Source organism: Anomaloglossus baeobatrachus, chromosome 2 (assembly GCF_048569485.1).
Source record: "Anomaloglossus baeobatrachus isolate aAnoBae1 chromosome 2, aAnoBae1.hap1, whole genome shotgun sequence".
NCBI lineage: Eukaryota > Metazoa > Chordata > Amphibia > Anura > Aromobatidae > Anomaloglossus > Anomaloglossus baeobatrachus.
Window position 1 is genome coordinate 646,225,429 of NC_134354.1, and position 24,437 is coordinate 646,249,865.

General features: G+C 43.7%; 1 protein-coding gene across 4 annotated transcripts in view; it reads right to left on the reverse strand.

Moving 5' to 3' along the window:
- SLC39A5 (solute carrier family 39 member 5) overlaps positions 1 to 24,437 on the reverse strand; it is a 147,754-nt gene that overhangs the window by 13,663 nt on the left and 109,654 nt on the right. For all 4 annotated transcript variants that reach the window (XM_075334418.1, XM_075334419.1, XM_075334421.1 and 1 more), the window contains exons 6-11: positions 22,141 to 22,310; positions 16,824 to 16,976; positions 12,908 to 12,983; positions 7,953 to 8,147; positions 3,880 to 3,960; positions 593 to 783 (exon numbers count right to left, since the gene is read on the reverse strand). In XM_075334418.1, the coding sequence (XP_075190533.1) occupies positions 593 to 783; positions 3,880 to 3,960; positions 7,953 to 8,147; positions 12,908 to 12,983; positions 16,824 to 16,976; positions 22,141 to 22,310 (866 nt within the window). The remainder of the gene's footprint in view (positions 1 to 592; positions 784 to 3,879; positions 3,961 to 7,952; positions 8,148 to 12,907; positions 12,984 to 16,823; positions 16,977 to 22,140; positions 22,311 to 24,437) is intronic.

Here is a 24,437-nt window from a genome sequence, read left to right on the forward strand (position 1 = left end):
TTTTTGGGGGGTAAACTTACACCCTATCTGTGTTTCCCCAAGAATAAGCCCTACCCCGAAAATAAGCCCTAGCGCATTTTTCGGGGCAAAAAAAATGAGTGTGTCTTATTTTTGGAGAAACACTGTACGTAATCCCACAAAATCCCTTACATTGTGCAAGTTTAGAGCACATTCAGATGTCCATACAAGTCGATCCGAGATCGGACGGCAATTCAGACTGAGTGCAGGTGTCCTAATCCAAGCATGATGGCTTCATGTAATCCTAATAGAAGAATTCATGCTGTTCTGAAGGCAAATAGCAGTCACACCAAATATTGATTTTAGATTTTCTTTGTTCTTTCACTTTAGATTTTGTTATCTGATAAAAATAAACTTAACACTTACACTACATAGAAACGTAGCTCAAATCAGATTTTCAGTTCCATAAATATTTGTGAACTATAATAGTTTACTTGCTTATATAACTTTCAGTTCAGCAGCCAAGGACAAAGCTCACAGTGTAAGCATAAAAAGCTAAAAGAGGACGGAGACATGTGGAAACTTAAATAATATTCCCACAAATTATGTAATTATCAATGCAATGTTGACTTACCATATCTACAAGCGCCACATATAGAAATATTCCAGCAGTAGCTGCAAATATCCAGGGAGTGACTTGATTTGACCTCTGGCTTGCGATAGCTCCAGCAACCATACCCAGATAGGAGAGTAATGCAGAAATCAGGCTGAAACATAAGACTTTTCTCATCCGGAAACCAGTTTGAAGCAAGACTGCAAAATCACCTGAAAAAGATAATAATCATCCAAAACTACAAGATAAATTCCAGATCTATAAAAAAAAAAAAAAAAAAATCCCTTCCTCTGATAAAGTTTTGGTAAAGGGCAATTACCATTTTATAATACCTATGTAGATTGTATTGATTCGCTGGAATCAGGGTCTCTTTCTCTATATTATGCTGCTCTCTGATGGGGAGCAAAAACCTGGTGATGGATCCCCTTTAAAGCGCACCAATCAGGATTCTCCTATATAACCTAAAGCCAGTGCTATACTGGCACTATCAGTCTGATTCTATACATACCTGTAGTGGTCAGCTCGGATGTTTAGGTTTTGAAACACACGCAATTAAAGTTTGTAAAATCAGCATCTTGTTGAGTGACAGCAGGTGCCAATCAGCTGATAACTGGGGTGAGTATCATAGTTATCGCCTCCCCCTATTACTTATGCTAATTCTATTAATAAATCGTTTTAGTTTGTGGTTAACAGGACTTGTGCTGATGTCATATCCATGTGACCAAAAGGAGTGGGGCCTTGGCCAACAGAAAAATGTTGCTTCCTGGTATCAGCTATGTTGGCTGAAGCCCCACCCCTTCTGGTCACATGGGTATGACATCAGCACAGGTCCTATTAGTAACAAACTAAATAGATTCTATAATAGATTTAGCATAAGTAACGGGGAAGGGAATAACTATGAATGCCCACCCCAGCTATTAGTTGATCCTCTGCTGCTGTCACTCAACAAGCTGCTGATTTTAATAACTTTACTTTATTGTGTTTCCAAACCTATACATCCTAGCTGACAACTAAAGGTATGTAGAGAATCAGCCTGATAGCGCCAGTATAGCACTGGCTTTAGGTTATATAGGAGAATCCTGGTGATTGGTGAGCTTTTCTGTACAAAAACACAATGGAAGAAAATGCAGCATTTACGCTACATGATGGGAGCATGGCCTTACAAAACAATGTAAGTGAAAGTGGTTTTACAAAACTACTTTCACACAGGATGGGAAAAAAAACCTACCGAAATTCACAGAACTTTGCAATTAAATAATCGATTGGAAAAAAAAAATGTATTGTATATTTCACAGTAAAAAAAAATAAGTCAGCGCAATTCATTCAATTAATACAATAGCAATTAGACAGGCGACTTTAAGATTACAACATTTTAGGTCCCTATAGATCTTTATCAATTAATCACAGGTAGAGAAGAGCCACAAGAATAAAGCATTCAGAGGGATGGTGTACAACTCTGCTTTATTTTATCACTCTGCAGCTATTTGACAGAATATCAGGAACATTGGAATCTGAAAGTCGCCTGATATTTGATAATAAATTTATTACATCAACTTTATTCACTGTGTGATAACTAATACATTTTTTTTTTTTTTTTTTTTTACAATTCAGCATTTAATCAGAACGTGTTGTGAACTTCCATTACATTATCTGTGACCGATTTATCACTAAGTCTACTTGCACCTCCCCCTATATCCCCCTATATCCTATGGGCATCATTTACTTATTTTACTCACTTAGATAAAACTGTTAATTCCAAGCACTTTAGCCCCCCTTTACACATCAGTGATTCCGGTGCGTATGACGCCATTTTTATATGTACCAGAATCACAGACCTACACAGATCCATTAAAATCAATGGGTCTGTGCGCACAACAGTGTTTTCACAAGGACCCGTGTGTTCTGCATGGAAACAAGTCCGTTTTTCTCCGGCAGTACTGATGTCACACAGCCACACACTGACGTGATCCGTGGGACATCAGTGTGACACGTACCAGAGAAAACGTGTCTTTTGAAATAAAATGATTTTTTATACTCCCCTGTCTCCAACGTTGCGGTCTTCAGCACTGCTGTAACTTGCTTCCAGGCCTTCTCATTATGCTCATGAATGTTTACCGCACCGCAGACCCGGAAGCAGCAGCATGGGAGACATCAGCACCAGAGACAGCAGCACGAGAGGACAAGTGAGTAAAAAATTCCTGCTATCCGTGATAGCACACGGAGAACATGTGTGCCAAAATCACTGCACTTCGAGGGCCATATTCATCTTCAACACGGTTCGTGACAAACACGTGTGTTTTACAGACGTGTGAAAGAGGCCTTAGAGATATGATCATTACTGTCCCCATTGGGGTTCACAATGTAAATTTGTGAGAAAGTGAGAAATTAACCCAGAGGAAATCCACACAAACTTGGGGAGAACATGAAAACTCCTTGCAGATGTTGTCCTTGGTGGGAACCTCAGACCCTAGTGCTGCAAAGCAGCAGTGCTAACCACTGAGCCATCTACAGATATTAGGGAATGCTAAAAATCCCACCAAGGACAAGATCTGCCTGGAGTTTGTATGTTCTCCATGTGGTTGCCTGGGTTCCCTCCTGGTGCTCCGGTTTCCTCCCATATTCCAAAGACAAAGTGATAGGGAATTTACATTGTGAGCCCCAATGGGGACAGTGATGATCACATCTGTAAACCGTTGTGGAATTAATAACGCTATATAAGTCAGTTAAATAAATAAACAAATCTTTAAATCCACCTTGTGTGAACAACCCCTTAAAATGTGCTTTATCTTAAAGTATTAGACAGCTTTTTATTCTGAGATTTATTTTTTTTTTTTTATATAAAAACTAGCAAGATAAGGGCTCTTTTCCACTTGCGTACTTTTCCATATGCTAATGACCCTGTGCTGTGGGTGTCAGCCAAGGGTCATGCGGCTGTGATGCAATCTTGCGATCGCATCATAGGAGCGGAGAAGATGAAGGGAACACTTTCTCCCATCTCCTCCGCTGTATGTCTATGCATGCACCGCGCTGCAGTCGCACAACATGTGAGTGCAGTGTGAATTTACACACACGTAAGCCGAGACTCGGTGCAAATCACAGCATGCGGAGAAAACGCGGGACAGATGAAACTGTCTCATTGATTAACACTGGTGCGAGTGCAATACGATTTTTTTATCAGATCGCACTCGCACAACAAAATCGCAGATGGAAAAGCGCCCTAAATAAAAGACACACTTCTACAATAATATAAACTAATATCAACTTTCCTATATGTTTTAGTGCAGTAATTTTGTAGTTTTATCACTCACCCAGTTCATGTGGTAGTTCATGGCAGAATACAGCAACTGTGGTACTGAGGCCACCAGAGAAACTGACCGAAAAGGCCGCACCTATAGGAAGCGCCAAATATGAGGCAAGTTAACAGGATTTCTAATCATTTCCATTTCTGCACACGCTCCACAGGCTTTACACATTGTAATTATTGATTTGACTTTTGAGCTGATAATTGATCATACAGTTTTATACTGGAGATCATCTGGTGCACAAATGGAAAAAAAAACAGATTAGAGATCATGTTCATGTTTCCAAACAACAATTGCGCTATCTTATGTTCAAAACGTTTACATACGACATCATCAGCTGCTGCATTTACTTGGTGAAACTGTAAGACACATCACTAGAATCAGGGTCTCTGCCCCCATATCATGCTGCTCTGAGACTAAGGCGGGCTTTGCACGTTGCGACATCGCAAGCTGATGCTGCGATGTCGCACGCGATAGTAGCCGCCCCCGTCGCAGGTACGATATCGTGTGATAGCTGGCGTAGCGAAAATTATCGCTACGCCAGCTTCACATGCACTCACCTGCCCTGCGGCCGTCGCTCTGGCCGGCGACCCGCCTCCTTCCTAAGGGGGCGGGTCCTGCGGCGTCATAGCGACGTCACACGGCAGGCGGCCAATAGCGGCGGAGGGGCGGAGATGAGCAGGATGTAAACATCCCGCCCACCTCCGTCCTTCCGCATAGCCGGCGGCGGCAGGTAAGGAGATGTTCCTTGCTCCTGCGGCTTCACACACAGCGATGTGTGCTGCCGCAGGAACGAGGAACAACATCGTACCTGTCGCGGCACCGGCATTATGGAAATGTTGGTGAATGCAACGATGATACGATAACGACGTTTTTGCGCTCGTTCATCGTATCATCTAGCATTTACACAGTACGATGTCGAAAGTGACGCCGGATGTGCGTCACTTTCGATTTGAGCCCACCGACATCGCACGTGCGATGTCGCAACGTGCAAAGCCGCCCTTATACCTGCAGACAGATTCCTTTTAATAACCCTGTCTAATATCTAATAATCAGACAGCAAAAACTAATCAGGAGACGTGGCATATATGTGAGCTATATTTGGTGCATCCTTCATCTTTTGCTAGACATAAAACCTTATTCACATGTTGCATTTTTGTCCTGTTTCACGGTTTCTGAAATCTCATGCCTAGGTTGCTTATTTTTCTCATTGCAGATTTGAACCTTTAGAACGTTTTTTTGTTTTGTTTTTTTTATAATCTGCAGCATCAATTCTTTCAGCATTTTTCCTGCGATTTTCACACTTACAAATGGAAAAATAAAAACCGCAAGTAACAAGGCAGCAAAATCATGCGTATTTTAAACTGTGCTTTTCCCGCCAACAATCTGGTTTTGCAGCAGAAAAGTCTGATAAATTTAGACCATTTCTTATGCCCAGCTAAGGCGGAAAATGTGACAAATTAACACTTTACTTTATACTGGACCTGATTCATCAAGCATTTTATGCCAGATTGCTAAACAGCTAGAAATTTACCTACATTTGTTGAGTTGCACAAAAATTTCAAGACTCTCATTTTTACTACAGCCCGATCACACTTTTGAAGAGTGAGTGGAGTTTGGGCAGGAGGAATACCGATATCTCCCAATTTTGAAAGAGAGATATATACTGTAAGTGCAAATGTTATTTTGTACTAAGCTAGTATCCTCACCTCACCAAGTCCTTTAATGCTTTTTGTGAGGCCTATTAGTGTGCTTCCCCTTTATGGCTACCATTGTACACACAATAATATGTCCCATAGTGCCCCCATACAGTCTGATGCCCCCACAGCAATTACCCCTGCACAATCTAATGCTCTGAAAATACTACACACACACACACACACACACACACTATATACCCCCACACCCACACACTATATACCCCCACACCCAGTTTGATGTTCCCACAGTACATTCCCCCCCACACAGTCTCAAAGACCACACTCAATCATGGGGCCCCAAACACAGTATGATTGTTGTCCCCCCCACACTTTGACACTGACAGCTCAGTTACAGCAACAAGTCTGCTACATCAACATACAGTACATGCAAACTTCTCTGCTACATCAACCCACTCACAAATCTCTGCAACACCTACCCACACACAGCTCAGCAACATTAATATACTCAACTCTGCTATATTAACCTACACAAAACTCTGCTACATCAACACACACAAAACTATACTACATCAATTCTCACAACTCTGCAACACGGAGCCACATACAGCTCAGCCAATATCGATATACTCAACTCTGCCACATCAACACACACAGTTGTGCAACAACACACTGAAACACTACTCTGATACATCAACTCAAACAATACTGCTACATCAATCCACAAACAACCCAACTACATCAAAACACACAAACACTTTGTGCCTTGCTTCTCTTTTCCACAGCCTAACACACCCAAGACCTAAATATCCTAACTTTATATAGATTCAACGTTGTGGACTCCCTGTTTCACTTTTATATTCAACTTTGTGTCCTTAGGACACAGGTGAAATTGAAGTTGGAACATAACCCATCTCCTGGCACAAATCCCCAAATTCAAAACAGTCCAGGAGGATCAGGAAAGGTTGGGAAGTATGGGGGGGCACGGTTAGCATACCTGACAAACCTATCAAAATTTAGGCTAGTAAATTACAACAGAAATGTGCTACTCCTGTGGTGCCGCATGTTTCTTAATGATTTTTTTGCGGTGGCACATGCCTATTAAGCTGAGATCACATGTCCTATAGTCATCCGTTAGAACGGATCCTGCATAGATCCATTGGGAAACTGATTTCTGTCAGATACATTTTTTTTTATCATGAGAGTTTACGGACAACGGATCTGTTAACGGATTGCTATTTATCTTCCAATGGTAACTGTAAGAAAACCACAGATCTGTTACAAATGTAAGTACAAAGGATGGTCAAATAGCAATCCAGTCATGGATCTGAAAAACATCCGTTATTTAACGCCGGACAAAAAAGTTGTGTTTGCACAACTTTTTTGCCAACGGATCGCTAAAGATAACAGATGATTACAGGACATGTTTACACAGTCTTAAGCTGGTGTCACACACAGCGACAACGACAACGACGTCGCTGCTACGTCACCATTTTCTGTGACGTTGCAGCGACGTCCCGTCGCTGTCGCTGTGTGTGACATCCAGCAACGACCTGGCCCCTGCTGTGAGGTCGCCGGTCGTTGCTGAATGTCCAGCTTCATTTTTTGGTCGTCACTCTCCCGCTGTGACACACACATCGCTGTGTGTGACAGCGAGAGCGCGACGAAATGAAGCGAGCAGGAGCCGGCACTGGCAGCTGCGGTAAGCTATAACCAGCGTAAACATCGGGTAACCAAGGGAAGACCTTTCCCTGGTTACCCGATATTTACCTTCGTTACCAGCCTCCGCCCTTGCTGCCAGTGCCGGCTCCTGCTCTGTGCACATGTAGCTGCAGTACACATCGTGTAATTAACCCGATGTATACTGTAGCAAGGAGAGCAAGGAGCCAGCACTAAGCAGTGCGCGCGGCTCCCTGCTCTCTGCACTGTGACATGTAGCTGCAGCACACATCGGGTTAATTAACCTGATGTGTACTGTACCTAGGAGAGCAAGGAGCCAGCGCTAAGCGCGGCTCCCTGCTCTCTGCACTGTGACATGTAGCTGCAGTACACATCGGGTTAATTAACCCGATGTGTACTGTACCTAGGAGAGCAAGGAGCCAGCGCTAAGTGCGGCTCCCTGCTCTCTGCACATGTAGCACAGCGACGTTATGATCGCTGCTTCTGCTGTGTTTGACAGCTAAGCAGCGATCATAACAGCGACTTACAAGGTCGCTGTTACGTCACCGAAAATGGTGACGTAACAGCGACGTCGTTGTCGCTGTCGCTTAGTGTGAACCCAGCTTTAGTGAGTTACAGCATCTTATATCCTAACACCAGTCTAGATGAATCAGGGCCATTGTGTTTTGTACTGAAATCCATTGTATGAGTTCTGGTTACATGAAAGAAGTCAAAGTAAATAAATGAGACATGGTGCCTTACCTATTGCCAAGCCATCTGTTAAGTTATGTATTCCATCTCCAAGAAGAACCATCCATACAATCTCTGCGAGGCCTCCACCAGATGTGCTGTGCGAATGTCCATGATGCGAATGTGCCATCTCACCACTGGTCTCTGGCCCTTCAGCCTCCTCTTCACAGCCATCTACTGGTATGGTTTCCTCACAAAACTCTGGGCCTGCAAAAAGCTACAAATATTAACCTTTTATTTCCCTTACTCACCTTCTAGTGTAATGTTCTATCATTCTCTAACAACTGTCTTTAGGTGACATGTAGATTGTAGGTGAGCAGTTCCGAGAGTATAAGGTTTGGAAAATAAATATATCCACCTATCCCCAATAGGATATTTTTTTTCCTTTATTTTTCCTTTTATTTAAACATTTTTTTTAAAAGGTTTTTACCATACTGAGCATATTTGTCACATCCCCAGACTATGTTAAACATGTCTGAAAAATGTAGGTGTGTGTTGTATGTGTGCCACCCAGGGCTATGGGGTATTCGGTCCCGAGCAGTGTACTACTGTGATGTGTCACTGGTTGGCCGTTCCGTGACCCTGGGGCCACTTTTAAAAAGGATTTATATACAGGGGAATAGTTAATAAAGTTTATGTTGTGACGCCACTTGAGGGTTGCGGTTATGGCTATGGTGATGGAACCGCCACTGCACCGTCTTTCCATGTGGGCTGATGTGATGGCAGCCTGGATGTTGGGCCCTCCCCAAGTTGGGACAGGGCCCCAGGGGATAGGTGATTGAGTTAGGCACGGGAATAAGGTAGGCCACACAAGGGGTTGCTGTGTAACTGGTTCTCTTTACTCACAGTAGATGGTAACTTGTACCCGGAGAAGGCTGGTATTCACCTCTGGTTCCCTTAGTCCCAGTGCCGGTTGATGACCTGGTGGCTTCTTTCCCCTGCACCTTTCTCAAGTTGGTGGGTCCCCGTGGCTTGGAGCGTCTGGGGGTCCCCTTCCTGTTTGTCTCTCAGTCTCTGGTTCGTACGACGGCAGTGTGAACCCTGTAGGTATTCCGTTCCGGTCCCTGGTTCTTCCTTTACTGCTGGTGCCCCCGGACTTCTAAGGTCAGTGAGCTTCTGGATGGTCCCCTCACTGTGAAGATTTTATCAGGTCTGCCTGGAGCGTTTGCCTGACCTAGTGCTCTGTACCCCAACGGTGCTATAGTTCCGGGAGTACTTCACCATACTCCACCGGCAACCACACGCCTGGGCCCTCAGGTCACCGTCACACTCCCGTGTCAGTCCAGTTATGTCCGTCTCCTCTCACTTCCACTTACTGTCTGTCCATCCCCTCCCACCTGTTTGTTGTCTAGTGGACAGGGGGGGCATTCAAAATAATCCGTCAAGCTCCTTTGTCCCCTGGCAGGGGACATCACGCCGATGGGTGGCAACGAATGTCGTCTTCTGCCAATGGGTTTGAGCAGATTCCATTTTCACTACTGAACGCTGGAATAAATATAACTGATCACGACCTATAATAAGTTTTCAATGGACGAAACAGGAAATTGTATTGGATAGGAAAAGGTTAACAAGGGTAGATAGACCCCACAAATCCCCCCCCCACCCCCCCAAAGTACAGTGATACTCCATATGTGGTTGGAAACATGGGAGGTCTCAAAAGGAAAGGAGCAGCATTTGACTTTTGAATCACCATTTTTTCGGAAACTACTACTTGAGTAATTCATCTTGGGTTGTAGTGTTAACTTTCAAAACACTTTTGATTCAAAAAATGTTTAAAGCATTGTGCTGTGATAATGAAAATGTGTTTTTTTTCCCACTATAATATTGTTTTAATATTCAGGAGAGTTAATAAGAGGAAAATACATAATTTATTATACTTCTCTTGAGAATGATGGTATCTTTTATATGTGCTCAGAAACTACTCAGAAGGGAAGCATCGATACAGATTTTTCTGGACGGAGTTGTGGGTGCCATGTCACATTGGCAGAGACTCTGAAGGTGCCAGAAAACCCCCATAAGTTACCCTATTTTGCAAAACTACACCCCCTCAGTTAATTAATCTAGGGGTGCCTGAGCATAAAGGCACCACATGTATTTCATAGAATTTAAAACCTTTTAGAGATGAAGAAAAACAAAATTAAATTTTTACCTCTAAAATGTTTTAGTCCCAGATTTTACATTTTAACCAGGGTAAATGGGTACAACACGCCCCATGATTTTATTACACAATTCTTCCTGAAAGTGGCAATACCCCTGGAGGGAAGGGACGCTATTTGACTTTTGGAGCAGAGATTTTTCTAGAGTAGTTTGCATACTCCATCTGCAGAGTCTGTAAGTGTTAGAACAGCAGAATCCCCCCTCAAGTGACCCCATTTTGGAAATTAAACTCCTCTGGGAATTAATCTATTGGTGTAATTACTATTTTGACTCCAAGGGCATTTTTCATGAAAAATTACACAGTGGTTGTTGCAGAGTGAAAATTGCAAATATGCCATTATAGTGCTCAATTCATTGTAGTGCCCATACATTGTGCCTACCTTGACCTGGGTGCGCCCTGTAAATTAAGTGGTTTCTCCTTGCTACAGTAATGCTAAACATGTGGACACAAACTGCAGTGTGGGCCTCAGGAATGAGAGGATATATGGATTTGGGAGCACAGATTTAGCTGAATTTCTTTCGGAGGCCATTTTTGAGATGCAGGAGCCTTCGATCTGGCAAGTGACTGATATGCTGTGACACTGCTGCCTTGCACTGACTCTCTCTTCTCACTTTTTAAGTTTGGGACTATTTCTATTGATTAATAAGAAGAAGATTGAGAACTTTCCGTTTTCCCATATCGTTGTTTGCTAAAAGCTGAATGTATTATCATACTGCCACCTAGTGGAGCTTTACAATCCAGGCATATGGATGAAATTCCATTAGAAAACCACCGATTTATTTCCAGTAATAAGCATGCTACTGTGATGAACTTAATTTTTTGACCTGTATCACAAACTAAAAGCCCCTAATATGTTTGTGCCAATTGGTTAGTAAGCAGAATTCAAGTGTAGCTGGATTATTATTGCTGCTATCAAAGTGTTTATAAATCTACCAGCGTGATGAAATGATATACCTGGTATAAATCTACCAGCGATTTCCTGATATTTACATTGCTTTCGAAAAGTATTTATACCCTGTAAACTTTTACAAATTTTTTCACATTATACCCCCAAACTTAAATGTATTTTATTGGGATATTATATGAAATACCAACACAAAATAGCAACTATTGGCAAAGTGTAAAGGAATACATGGTTTTTCTACCATGTCTCTACCAGCTTTGAACATCTAGACCAGGGGTTTGGAACCTTTTTACCGGCGGGGGCCATTTTGGAATTTTTTACCAACCTTTGAGGGCCGCACTAAATTATCAACTTGAAAACTACCCTGATATATTTGGTCAGACTTAACTCACCCCTAATGTGGTGGCCGGAGCTGCTTTTCTCTGGTGCAGCTGTGATGTTCGGTGATATTGATCATGTTGCTTCTCACAACTGCTTTTCTAGGTTTTTCTTGGTCTGGAGAGGCTGGGGGCATACACATCCCAGGAGAGGCTGGGGCGTATACATCCCAGGAGAGGCTGGGGCGTATACATCCCAGGAGAGGCTGGGGCGTATACATCCCAGGAGAGGCTGGGGCGTATACATCCCAGGAGAGGCTGGGGCGTACACATCCCAGGAGAGGCTGGGGCGTACACATCCCAGGAGAGGCTGGGGCATGTACATCACAGGAGAGGCTGGGGCATGTACATCACAGGAGAGGCTGGGACATGTACATCACAGGAGAGGCTGGGACATGTACCTCACAGGAGACACTGAAGCGTATACACCACAGGAGGAACTGGGGGCATATACATCACAGAAGGGGCGTATACATCACAGGAGATGCTGGGGCATGGACAGCACTAGCGGCGTCACGGAGATCTCTAGGTGGCAGCACGGAGAGCACTAGTTGTCAGCATGGACAGTACTAGGTGGCAGCACGGACAGCATTAGGGGGCAGCACAGAGATCACTAGGGGGCAGCACAGAGAGCATTAGGTGGCAGCACGGAGAGCACTAGGTGGCAGCACGGGCAGCAGTGGGGGTTACACAGCATTCAGGGGGTACACAGAGTACTAGGGGGTACACAGCACTGGACAGGGGGACAGCGATGGGTTGCAGACTCACAGTACTGGGGGGAGGAGGAGTCACATAGCACAGGTCCGGGAGGCATGTACTGCAGGTAGGCCGGCAAATCTGCTGCACCTCTTCTCCTGTGACAGGAGCGCAGCGCGCTGCATACCCTGCCCACATGGTAAGCCCTGAGCATGCTAGCACAGGCCAGGGTTGAGAGTAGAATGTACGGGCTGCAGTCAGGTGCCGGAAGGAGCCCGTACATTCTAGCGTCTTCAGTAGTAAGTCTGTTACAATGTACGGGCTGCAATCAGGATCTGGAAGGAGCCCGTACATTCTAGCATCTACCCACAGGTCAGAGTGCGTGTGCATCCTTCCAACATGCAGTGGGATTTATAGGGCCAGCAGCCAGCAAAAGCGTGGCTGCCACTCAAGCACTGCGGTTCCTGGGAATGTGCATGGGGGGGCCATAGAAAAAGTCATCACGAGCCACAAATGGCCCGCGGGCCGGAGGTTCCCCACCCCTGATCTAGAGGCTGACATTTTTGCCCATTCTTCTTTGTAAAATAACTGTAGCTCAGTGAGATTGGATGGAGAGTTTCTGTGAACAGCAATGTTCAAGTCTTGCCACAGATTCTCAATGGGATTTAGATCTGCATGGTGACTGGGCCATGCACACACATTAATATGCTCTGGTCTATACCATCCTTTATAGCTCTGGCAGTATGCTTAGGGTCGTTTTCACAGTGCTATAAAGATAGTCAACCCTAACCGTACTAGAAACTTACTCCATGTATACAATTATGTTACTCACCAATAGAATGTCTATGTTCCCAAAGAGCAGTAGTGCAGCCTTCTTCCTGGATTTGGGGTTTAACTTGATGGCATTTCTAAGAATGAACATTATGTTAATTATATGAATCTCAAATTTAAAAGGAACCAGGTCTATATTCCTTGATCCAAGGGCAGCATAAAGTGGGGATATACACTAATTCCAGCATTAGGTCCCCTATTGGGCTTCTACGTGTCTTATGAAGAAATTGATGGCACTCACCAATAGCTTGAATTCATCTATACTTATCGCAATCCATAATTGCAAGCCAACAGCAGAGCAATAGAAAGTAGGATAGTGCATCTCAGTTGATGTTTTGTTCACATTTTCTAAAGCTTCCTCTAACCATTCGACTACTAGCTGTAGTTTTGATAAAAACACTGGATTTGTCTGTTAATTCTCTCAACGATGAGCATGTAATATGGACTTCTCTATATTAGGCTTCTTTCACACGTCAGTCAAAAACACACACGTTTAACACTGACTTGTTAAAGACGCATTTGGCCCTCCGTGTGCCGTGATTTTGGCACACGTGTGTTCTCCGTCTGCTATCCGTGATCAGGCACTCCTATACTCACCTGTACCCGGCGCTGATGTCTTATTCTGCTGTCTCCAGCTGCTGCTCTCTCCCCTCTGCTGTTACTTCTGGTTCGCGGTATAGTGAATACTCATGCGCATAATTAGCTGGCCTGGAAGCAGGAGACAGCAGCGGCCAGAGACAGGTGAGTATCAAAATCATTTTATTTGAAAGATATGTGTTGTCTCTGGTACGTGTGCCATGGAACACACCACTGTGTAGTCCGTGTGACATCAGTGATGGCAAAGAAAAACGGACTTGTCTCTGTGCGGAACACATGGACATGCATGTGCACCGCACGGAAACACGGTCAGTGAGAAATCATTGATTGATTTTAATGGGTCTGCGTATGCATACCTCCCAACTTTTGAAGAAAGGAAAGAGGGACAAAATTTGACCACGCCCCTAGCCACACCCATTCGTCAGTAAGGGTCATTGAGCAGATGCCCCGGACTGTTCGTTAATAGTCATAGCAGCCAGAATTTTCTTATATTTCTGTGTCACTATATGACATTGCTTATTTGTGCCTATAAGGCCGTGTTCACATGTTGTATAAATTCTGTTTCTTTTTGTTTCTGCCGCTGTCTGCACCAAACTACACAATAACAATCTTCTCTGATTGTTCCATTCTCAGCCTTTTCTCCATTATTTAATGTGTTTTTGGTTCAGATGTGAATCTGCGTTTTTAAGTGGTTTTATTGTACTGAGAAGCTTTTTCCTGCATTTTTTGAAGCTCCACATAGAAACCTCCAGAGGAAAAAAAAAACAAAACTGAAGAGTTCAGTGACGTCGTCTCGTGGAATCACATCCACTTTACTTGGATAATTAAACACAGCGGAATAAATGTGCAAAAAAACAGCAGAAAAAAAAATGCAGTATTTACACTACATGTGAACACGGACTAAATGTCCAAGCAAAGTGGATCAGACGTCATGAAATCTCCGCCCTTTTTATGTCTGAAGACGCCGCTAAACTGTGCGGATTTGGTGGTTTTTTTTCTTTATAATCTTCAGGATTCACATCTGCACCAAACATGTATCAAATGAGGGACAATGCATAAAAAATACCGCAGACACGCAATAATCAGAGAACATTGTTATTGCACTCGTGGCACGGACACCTGCAGAAAAAAATGTAGCATTTCTGGTACGTGTGAACATGGCCTCAGTGATACATTTTTATTACATTTTTTATGGGTTTTAATAAAGAAAAATAATAAATTGCGCCATTTTTTTCCGCCATTTACCGATCCCCATCAATAATCTGATCGCTGTGTTGTTTTGGGTTGTTACGATTACAGGGACACCAAATATGTCCATGTTATTTGCTGATGTGTGATGATTATGATTTTAGAAAAAAGTGTATTAAAATTACATTATTCTATTTTTTTTGTTATTTTTAGTAATTTTATTAAAAGAAAAAAAAAATCTCTTTTCCTCTCCCTCTAGAATACAGGAGATAGAGACACTGCTGTGTACAATGGAGCTCTGTGTCCTGTGTAATCTGCTGTGTAAGAGGCTGCATTGTAGGTTTATTCATATAAAATCCTCTGTCTGATGTCATCAATTCCTAGTGGTTCAACAGCTTGAGCAGCTAGGAAAGCCAGGAGGCTGCTAGAGACATGTTTGAAAGATGCTGGTTCAACTCCAAGTTGGTGAAAATAAAAATTTTATTTTGTAATTTTGTATTTTTTCCACATTTCTTTATAGTAGTTTTATGGGTACAAATGAATCTGACTCCTTCACCTACAAAGAGATGCAGTATCTATCTATCTGTCTGTCTATCCATGTATCTATCCATGTATCTATCTATCTATCTATCTATCTATCTATCTATCTATCTATCTATCTATCTATCTATCTATGTATCTATCTATCCATGTATCTATCTATCTATCTATGCATCTATCTATCCATGTATCTATCTATCTATCCATGTATCTATCTATCTATCCATGTATCTATCTATCTATCCATGTATCTATCTATCCATGTATCTATCTATCTATCCATGTATCTATCTATCCATGTATCTATCTATCAATCCATGTATCTATCCATGTATCTATCCATGTATCTATCTATCTATCCATGTATCTATCCATGTATCTATCCATGTATCTATCTATCCATGTATCTATCTATCTATCTATCTATCTATCCATGTATCTATTCATGTATCTATCTATCTATCCATGTATCTATCCATGTATCTATCTATCCATGTATCTATCTATCTATCTATCCATGTATCTATCCATGTATCTATCTATCTATCCATGTATCTATCTATCTATCTATCTCTCTCTATCTATCCATGTATCTATCTATCTATCCATGTATCTATCCATCTATCTATCTATCCATGTATCTATCCATCTATCTATCTCTCTCTATCTATCCATGTATCTATCTATCTATCCATGTATCTATCCATCTATCTATCTCTCTCTATCTATCCATGTATCTATCTATTATATATCTATCATGTATCTATCCATATGTCCATCCATTTATCTATCATGTATGTATCTATCATCTGTCATGTATGTGTGTATATATATATATATATATATATATCTCCCTCTATCATCCATCCATCAATCTTTGCAGCTAAATAATCTGCTTCTGCTTTGTCTACTGCAGTATAGAGGTTAAGATTACCAAATCTTCCCATGGTTTACAATATGGGCAGTGGCTCAGAGGTAGAGCTGCTGCCTATGGAGCAATGAGCTTCACAGTTTCACGGGTTTGAGTCCCGATAATAAATTAATTTAATTTATTCACTCCACTGAGGGGAGGAGTCGGGACATCAGCTGTGAGCCGCGGGAGAGCGGAAATCGTGGCAGTCCCGCAGAATCCGGGACGGTTGGGAGGTATGCGTATGTCCGTGATTCCGGTATGTATAAAAACAGGAACATATGTACCAGAATCACTGACGTATGAAGGGGGCCTTAATGAGCTCTGGATTGCCCAATCTCTGACAATGCTGGTCAGAATAAGGAGGAGGGCTAACTGCAGCTCTGGTTGTCTCTGGCTCCCCATTCCTTCTTCACTGCTGACTGACAGCTTCCTACCTTCACTGTGCATAATCGAAAGCTATCATTCCAATGGCTAAGCAGAGCTCATGAATAAGCAGGACTGCGCAAGTTAATCTGAAGCAGATAAAAAAAGTAATTTTATCAAAACTGCAGGAAGGAGCCTATAAAGTGACCCAGCGTTAGACACAGGATTTCGGTGCCTTGATTTATGCTGCTCTCAGATTGGGTTGCATAAACCTGGTGACAAATTCAGTTTAGAAGAAATCGAGATGACTAGTCACCTTCTTACTTTTCCTTTTCTTTCTCAGTAAACCCATCAGATTTTCAACAAGGAAGAATACATAGATACCACCAAGTACAGACAATCCTTTAAAAACAGCATCAAAAGAGTGGGATCCACTGTGAAGTTTATCTTCTGATGGATCTTCTTGAGCCTGCAACATTATTTAATCATAGTTATTTAAAAAAAAAATAATGGTTTTCAATATAGTTTTGTAATTGGAAAATATAACAAGTAAATTAATTAAAACATGAGTGGTATACAAGGAGCTTGAATGGGGTTATCCAGGAACTTGGGGTTTTTTTCCCATGGGGCGAAGAATTTACCGGCAGTTAGTTGTCAACTACCTTCCCGTTATGCCCCGTTTCACACATCCAGCATTTCGCCGGATGCCAGATCCAGCACGCATGCAGTACAGTACATTTATTTACAGTGGAAGCACGACATCATGCGGTTGTGTGCTTCATGCACAACCGCATTTGTCCGCATGGTGTCGCACTTCCTCTGTAAATGAATGTACTGTACTGCATGCGTGCCGGATCCGTCATCTGGTGAAATGCCGGATGTGTGAAACGGGTCTATGCCCAGTGCCAAACTCTGCTGGCTCAGATATGTCACTGACCGCTCCTGCCGACAATTCTCTTGCTTCCTGAAGCAAAGCAGCCTCTTCTCTTCCACTCTGCTCTGTTGATGGGGCGTGGCTGATAATGTCATGCAGATAGACAGCTGGCTCCTCGCTATCTAACTGCAGGGAACCAACTGTCAATCAGATTGATGTCGAATGTGATGCCACTTTAACACAGGCAACCAGAAGAGCAAGAGCTGCTCTGTTGATAAAGGAATCAGAAGAATCGTTGTCTGAGTTGGGAAAAATAGTTGAAGGGCAGAACAGGCAGGTAGTGAGCAGCTACCTGATAATAAGTTGTTAGCCCTTTAGGAATAAAAAAAAAAGTCTTAGATAACCCCTTTAAATGAATCATGGTGTATAAAGGGGGTGTTTGTTTAAGGAAAAATAAAATATTAATTATTAAGGTAGAGGGTTGTTTCCAATTCTGGACCATTCTTTATTACAAAAATTGCCTATTGATTCAGATTGTCAATCTGTAAGGCTTCATTTACTAGGCACACTGCAGGGAAAGGAAAACGTGCTGCTGTTTAGAGGCTCCTAGGAGGAAACACTGATCCGCTTATCTGTGGATGCAGTGGCTTAACTTGAAGCTCACGGGCCCCAGTGTGAAATCTCTAAATGGGCCCCCAACTATTGTAAATGTTTAATAGTATTGGTCTTTTCTTATACACTTAGGGGCCTTTTGGGGCCTCAAGCTCCAGGGCTCGGCTGTGATTGCAACCCCTGCACCTATTGTGGTTATGTCCCTGAGTGGGCTCAGAGCAGACAACCCCTGTAAAGTTTACTTGTTATTTCATGTAACTTTTAGGCTATGCGCACACGGTGAGTATTTGGTTGCAGAAAGTTCGGCACCAAATCTGCATCTCCTGGCAGAAAAAAATGTGAGCTTTGCCGTGTGTTTTTTTTTCATGCGATTTTCATGTATTTGGGGTGAAAAAATGTTGAAAGAATTGATACGCATTTTTCTTTCTGCTGCAATCTGCATGGAAAAAAGCAACATGTGCACAAAACTTCAGAATTCTCTGACTTTGCTGACATGAGGCTATGCATGCAGTTTTGTGACAACTGCACTCAAAAACACATAAAAAAAACGATAAAAATGCACTGTGTGTACATAGCCTTAGGCTGCTTTCACACTACGTCTTTTTAACATGCGTCCTGAACGTTTTTTTGCTGCAAAAGCGGATCCTGCTTTTACAGCAAAAAACGCATGCAAACGCATGTGTTACTTTGCAGGATCCTGTCACTGGATGTTTAGGGGCGGGCATTGGAGTCATGTGATCGGGAGTGAGGGGAACTAAACGTGCCAGACTGGGAGCCGGCATCTGACAGCTGCGAGGCTCGTAACCAATGTAAACATCGGGTATACTTGCTTGGATACCCGATATTTACTTTGGTTACAAGCGTCTGCAGCTGCTAGGAGTCGGCTGCCTGCACACGTTACCAACGTAAACATCGGGTAACTAAGATAAGTGGTTACCCGATGTTTACCTTGGTTACAAGTGTCCACAGCTCTCAGGTGGAGGAGAGGGAGGGGGAGAGACAGAGAGAGAGGGAGGAGAGAGACAGAGAGGGAGGAGAGAGAGACTGATCACACCAGGCTGGCTTCTGGGCATGCTCAGTAGAGCAAGCAGGATCCTGTCTATCAGCATGCCAGCGTTCACCTGCGTTTGCATGCTGTTTAGTCAGGATCCAGCAATTTGCAGAAGTTGGACGCAGCTCAAAAACGCTACAAGTAGCGTTTTTGAAAGATGTTAAAAAACTGCAAGTTGCTGGATCCTCACTATAACGCACACAAACGCAGGTGAACGCATGTTAACGTGAGTCCATTGCAAATGCATTGAAATGAAAACGCATTTGCACTGGATCCGTTTCTGCGTTAAAAAAACGTTCAGGACGCGTGTTAAAAAGACGTAGTGTGAAACCAGCCTTAGTCTGTCACGAGTGTGCACAAGAGGAATATCACTTTTTCCCACCCGCCTCCCTCTTGTTGTTTCCATCTTTAATTTTCAGTTATCTCAGAACTAATGAGTGAAAAAAATATTGCCCAAAGATTTCTTAAAATGCATTTAACACATAAAGCTGATTTAACCAATATATCAGTTATTAATAATAGTTTCCTTTTGAGGAAACAAAGGAAGGGAAGAAGTGGCTCATAAGTAGAGAAAACAGCAGATTTTCTTATGACATATATTATAAAGTTTTTCATATTCACCTATACTATTGATTTTAGGTAAACTTTGTTGAAAGGACAGTGACAATTTAAGGCACAACGTGTCACGACACTCAAACCTTGACAACTTTCTTATTTTACATCCCTTGGCCTGGTCAGAGAAATTCTCTATTGCATGAAATTAGTAATAAACATGTATAAATTATATCTAGTAGCTTTTCCCAAAAGTCTATTTCTGCTAGTAAAGGTTTTTTTTAATGCATGATGCTGCATACTTTTTACACATTGAAAATAAAATGACGCCGACTGATTAAAGAAATTAAGTCAGAATTCTGCTTTAAAACATTCTGTAAAATTTTTGCGTACCGCAGAGTTGCGCAAATATTTAGCAACTTTTGGCATTTCAGTTAGCTCCTACAAAATATGGAGGGCTGGGGCCTGAAGGGGTGCGATGCCTGATAGTCAAACTTATGATGCGTTGTGGCATGCCTGGCTGGACTAAGGGCCGCTTTACACGCTACGACATGACTAAAGCGATGTTGTTGGGGTCACGGAATTTGTGACGCACATCCGGCCGCGTTAGCGATGTCGTTGCGTGTGACACCTATGAACGATTTTGAATCGTTGCAAAAACATTCAAAATTGCTAAATCTGTGACATGGGGGTCCATTCCCAATTATCGCTGCAGGTACAATGTTGTTCGTCGTTCCTGCGGCAGCACACATCGCTGTGTGACACCGCAGGAACGAGGAACCTTACCTTACCTGCATCGACCGGCAATGAGGAAGGAAGGAGGTGGGCGGGATGTTACGTCCCGTTCATCTCCGCCCCTCCGCTTCTATTGGCCGGCCGCTTAGTGACGTCGCGGTGATGTTGCAGTGACGCCAAATGCACCTCCCCCTTGAGGGAGGGATTGTTCGGCAGTCACAGTGACGTCACTGAACAGGTATGTACGTGTGATGCTGCCGTAGCGATAATGTTTGTGTCGCGGGCGGGGAGGAGGGTGTCAGCACACCGCGCTCACCCCTTCTGCTCGGGTCCGGCAGCTGCTCAGTGGTGGCTCGAGCTGTGGGCCGGATCCCGGGGTTTCTCGAGCGACACTCCTCGCCCGTGAGTGAAAAGGGGGGTTTTGTGGTTGGGTGTGGGGATTGTTATAGTTCGTGACGCCACCCACGGTTGTGGTGATTTCACCACCGCTGCTCAATATGGGGATCCCGGGGATGGTGATGTGGAGCAGCCAGTTGTTGTGTCGCCCCTCCGTGGGGAGGGGTTGGTGATCCCGGGGCCCAGTGGGGTGCAGGGGCGCAGGGGCAGCGCTGTGCCTTGCGGCACTGAGGTACTCACTCAGCCAGTAAACACGACACAGTTCTCGGTAAACAAACGGCTGGTTGGACGGGTCCCTCGGATGGTTCACGGTGCTGCGGTTCCCTGCAGTTAGCGGTGACGGTCTCTTCCCTGCACCTTTGAAATGTCTGTTTGGTAGCGGTGGATTCCCACCGGTTACCCGCTCCCCGACTGCAATCTGTGCCGGAGGAGCTCCACACTTTGCCCGCAGGCGCCGGCCCTGGGAAACTGGTGCCTTGGCGGTGGCGGTGTTTCCCCGTTGTGGTTGGACCTTTGCCGTCAATCAGGACTTGCTTGTTGGGAGATCTACGTCCCCTTCACTAACGGATTTAGCAATTTACAGCGACTCCAAGCCTTGCCGGGATCCGAAAGCCCCTGCTCTGGTGCTGACTGCCCTTTGTATACTGCTCCAGACCCCCGCATACACACAGCCTCCGTGGCCCTTCCAGCAACCTCCAGACAGTCCCACTGCAGATCTTCACCACTGTCTGCTGACCTTGCTGACTCCGTCTGGGCACAGAGCCACAGACCAACTTCAGGCTTTCTGTCACTTCCACTGCTGTTTCACTCTAGCTCCCTCCTGAGCCACGCTCTGTTGTTTCCTTCTCACACAAGCCCTACCTGGGCTAATCTCTCTCTTAGCTCCTCGCTCCTGCTCCTCCCTGAGCTATCTCCTCTTCTTATCTGCCTGTAACTTCCTGCCTCCAGAGCTGTGAGCTCCTCGATGGGCGGAGCCAACCGCCTGGCCCACCCCCTGGTGTGCATCATCAGACTCCTGGAGGAAGGCAACAAGGATTTGTGGGTTAGCTGGTGTACCTACAGTGAATGTGGGGTGCGTGTGTGTTGTTATCTGTGTCCCCTGGCTTGCCCAGGGCGACACATTTGCTACGGCAGCGATCACCACATATCGGCCGTACGACGGGGGCGAGTGCTATCGCGCTCGACATCGCCAGCAAATGCTAGTGATGTCGTAGTGTGTAAAGCGGCCCTAAGATTAGAGGCAAAGCGCATGACTTTTCAAATGCACTTGATTCATTAACAGGGGGTGTGCCTCTTAATGAATTAGGCACCTCTGACTCCAGCACGCCCCCTCTTGATTGTTCATGCCAATCTTGCTGAATCGGGCCAATGTCTTAGAATTGTTCACACATTAACGAAATCTGTGTAACATACGTGTGGTAGCAGATGCAGTAGAGCATCACCGCAGAGAGTCCCCACCGCTAAAGCCACCAAGAACCTGAGAAAGTGGCGGAAGTGAGGACGTCGAAGAAGCGGAACACATGCTACAGCCAGGAGTGAGGGGGCACTGATCATTGTGATGGCAAGTGCCCCCCAACCAAGCACTGCAAGACAGAGGAAACAAAAGAAATAGAATATTATAATCAATAAATTATATACAGAGATCATGGCTTACTTTACATATGGATGAATTGTTAGTAATTTTTTATATTCAAGAAGTATGACCATTTTTAAATAATACTAGCTGTACTACCGGGCTTCGCCCGGGTTAATAACTGCTGTTAACAAAATAGAATGTATTAACAAAAATGTATTCTGCACACAAAAACCACAAAGCAAATAGATAGAAATGTAATTATTAAATTGTTGCCTATATTAACCAATCAGAGCTCAGATTAATTAACTGTAGCAAAATAGAAGCTAAGCTGTAATTGGTTGCTATTGGCAGCCTGATAAATCTCCAGGCAACAGAAAGCCCTCCCCCCTGACAGTATATATTAGCTCACACATACACATAATAGACAGGTCATGTGACTGACAGCTGCCGTATTTCCTATGTGGTACATTTGTTGTTCTTGTAGTTTGGCTGCTTATTAATCAGATTTTTTTTTTTTGAAGGATAATACCAGACTTGTGTGTGTTTTAGGGCGATTATGTGGCGAGGTTGGTGTATGTGTGGTGAGATGTGTGCTGAGGGTGGTATATGTGTTCAAGTACTTGGTAGTGTGTGGTGCATTTTGTGTGTGTGTTCATATCCCTGAGTCCGGTGAGTATCCCATGTCGGGGCCCCACCTTAGCAACTGTATGGTATATACTCTTGGCGCCATCGCCTCATTTTTTAAGTCCCCCTTGTTCACATCTGGCAGCTATCAATTTGCCCCCAACACTTTTCGTTCCACTTTTTTCCCATTATGTAGAATAGAGGCAAAATTGATTGGTAAATTGGAACGCGCGGGGTTAAAATTTCGCCTCACAACATAGCACCCGGCGCTGCCCGGGATAGTAACTGTCTCTCTGTTTCTCTCCCATTCTCTGTCTGTCTCCCCCTCTGTATATATCTCTCTGTCTCTCTCTCTATCTAACGCTGTCACTTTCCCTGTCTGTCTCTTTCCCTATTTGTCTCTTTCCCTCTCTTTCCCTGTCAGTCTGTCTCTTTGTCTGTGTCTGTCTCTTTGTGTCTGCCTCTTTCCCTGTCTGTGTCTGTCTCTTTCCCTGGCTGCATTGTGACACGCCAACATTCCATATAAGGGCGTGGCTGTGCATTCTTCTGAAGTTCTGGCTGCACTGTGGCTCCAAGCTCCATTCGCTTTAATGGAGGCAGGTTTTTTGGCGAATAACTGTAAAGCGCGGGGTTAAAATTTCCCCTCAAAACATAGCCTATGACGCTCTCGGGGTCCAGAAGTGTGAGTGTGCAAAATTTTGTGGCTGTAGCTGCGATGGTGCTGATGCCAATCCCGGACATACACACATACATACACACATTCAGCTTTATATATTAGATACAAACATAAGCATGGACTACACTTAGGCCAATATTGTACAGGATTGTAAAGTATATGACTGGACGTTATTTGGGACTATAAATAGTCTACATAGCTAGATGAATGAATAAACAGAGACTTTGGCCTTACAAAGCATTTCCTTATTATCTGCTAAATAGACCAAAACATGCTTCACTAGTTCAATGTGACCTAGTGCAGGAGATGTATATAGGGAAACAGTCGCTTCAGACACGGACATATGTCCACTAGAAGCAGACTGTCCAATGCTTTGGGGTCCTTCTTGACTATTGCTATGTGGCTTGCTCTCTTCCACGAACGCCCCTGCTTTCAAACCCATTAAAATTCAGAAGGGTATCTGCACTACCAATTGTACATACTATATTTTATCAGTCATTTCTCTGCTTATAATTATGATTATAATTTACTCCAAATGGCATCCATTAATTACTGTTAGAGCTCACGCACATGACCGTATGGTCAGTCCGAGTGATAAAAAAAACCCAAAACATACAACACTTGAACCAATGGGGCAATGCAGATGAATGCACGAGTTCCTTCAGTAAATCGAATGAGACTCGCCCATTCAGTCTATGATCATGCAAAAAAAAAAACCCTGCTGCATACGACACCACAGTACAGTATAGTGTGTCACAACTTGATTTAAATGGAACCTGTCAGGTACAATATGCACCAAGAACCACGAGCAGTTCTGGGTGTATATTGCTAATG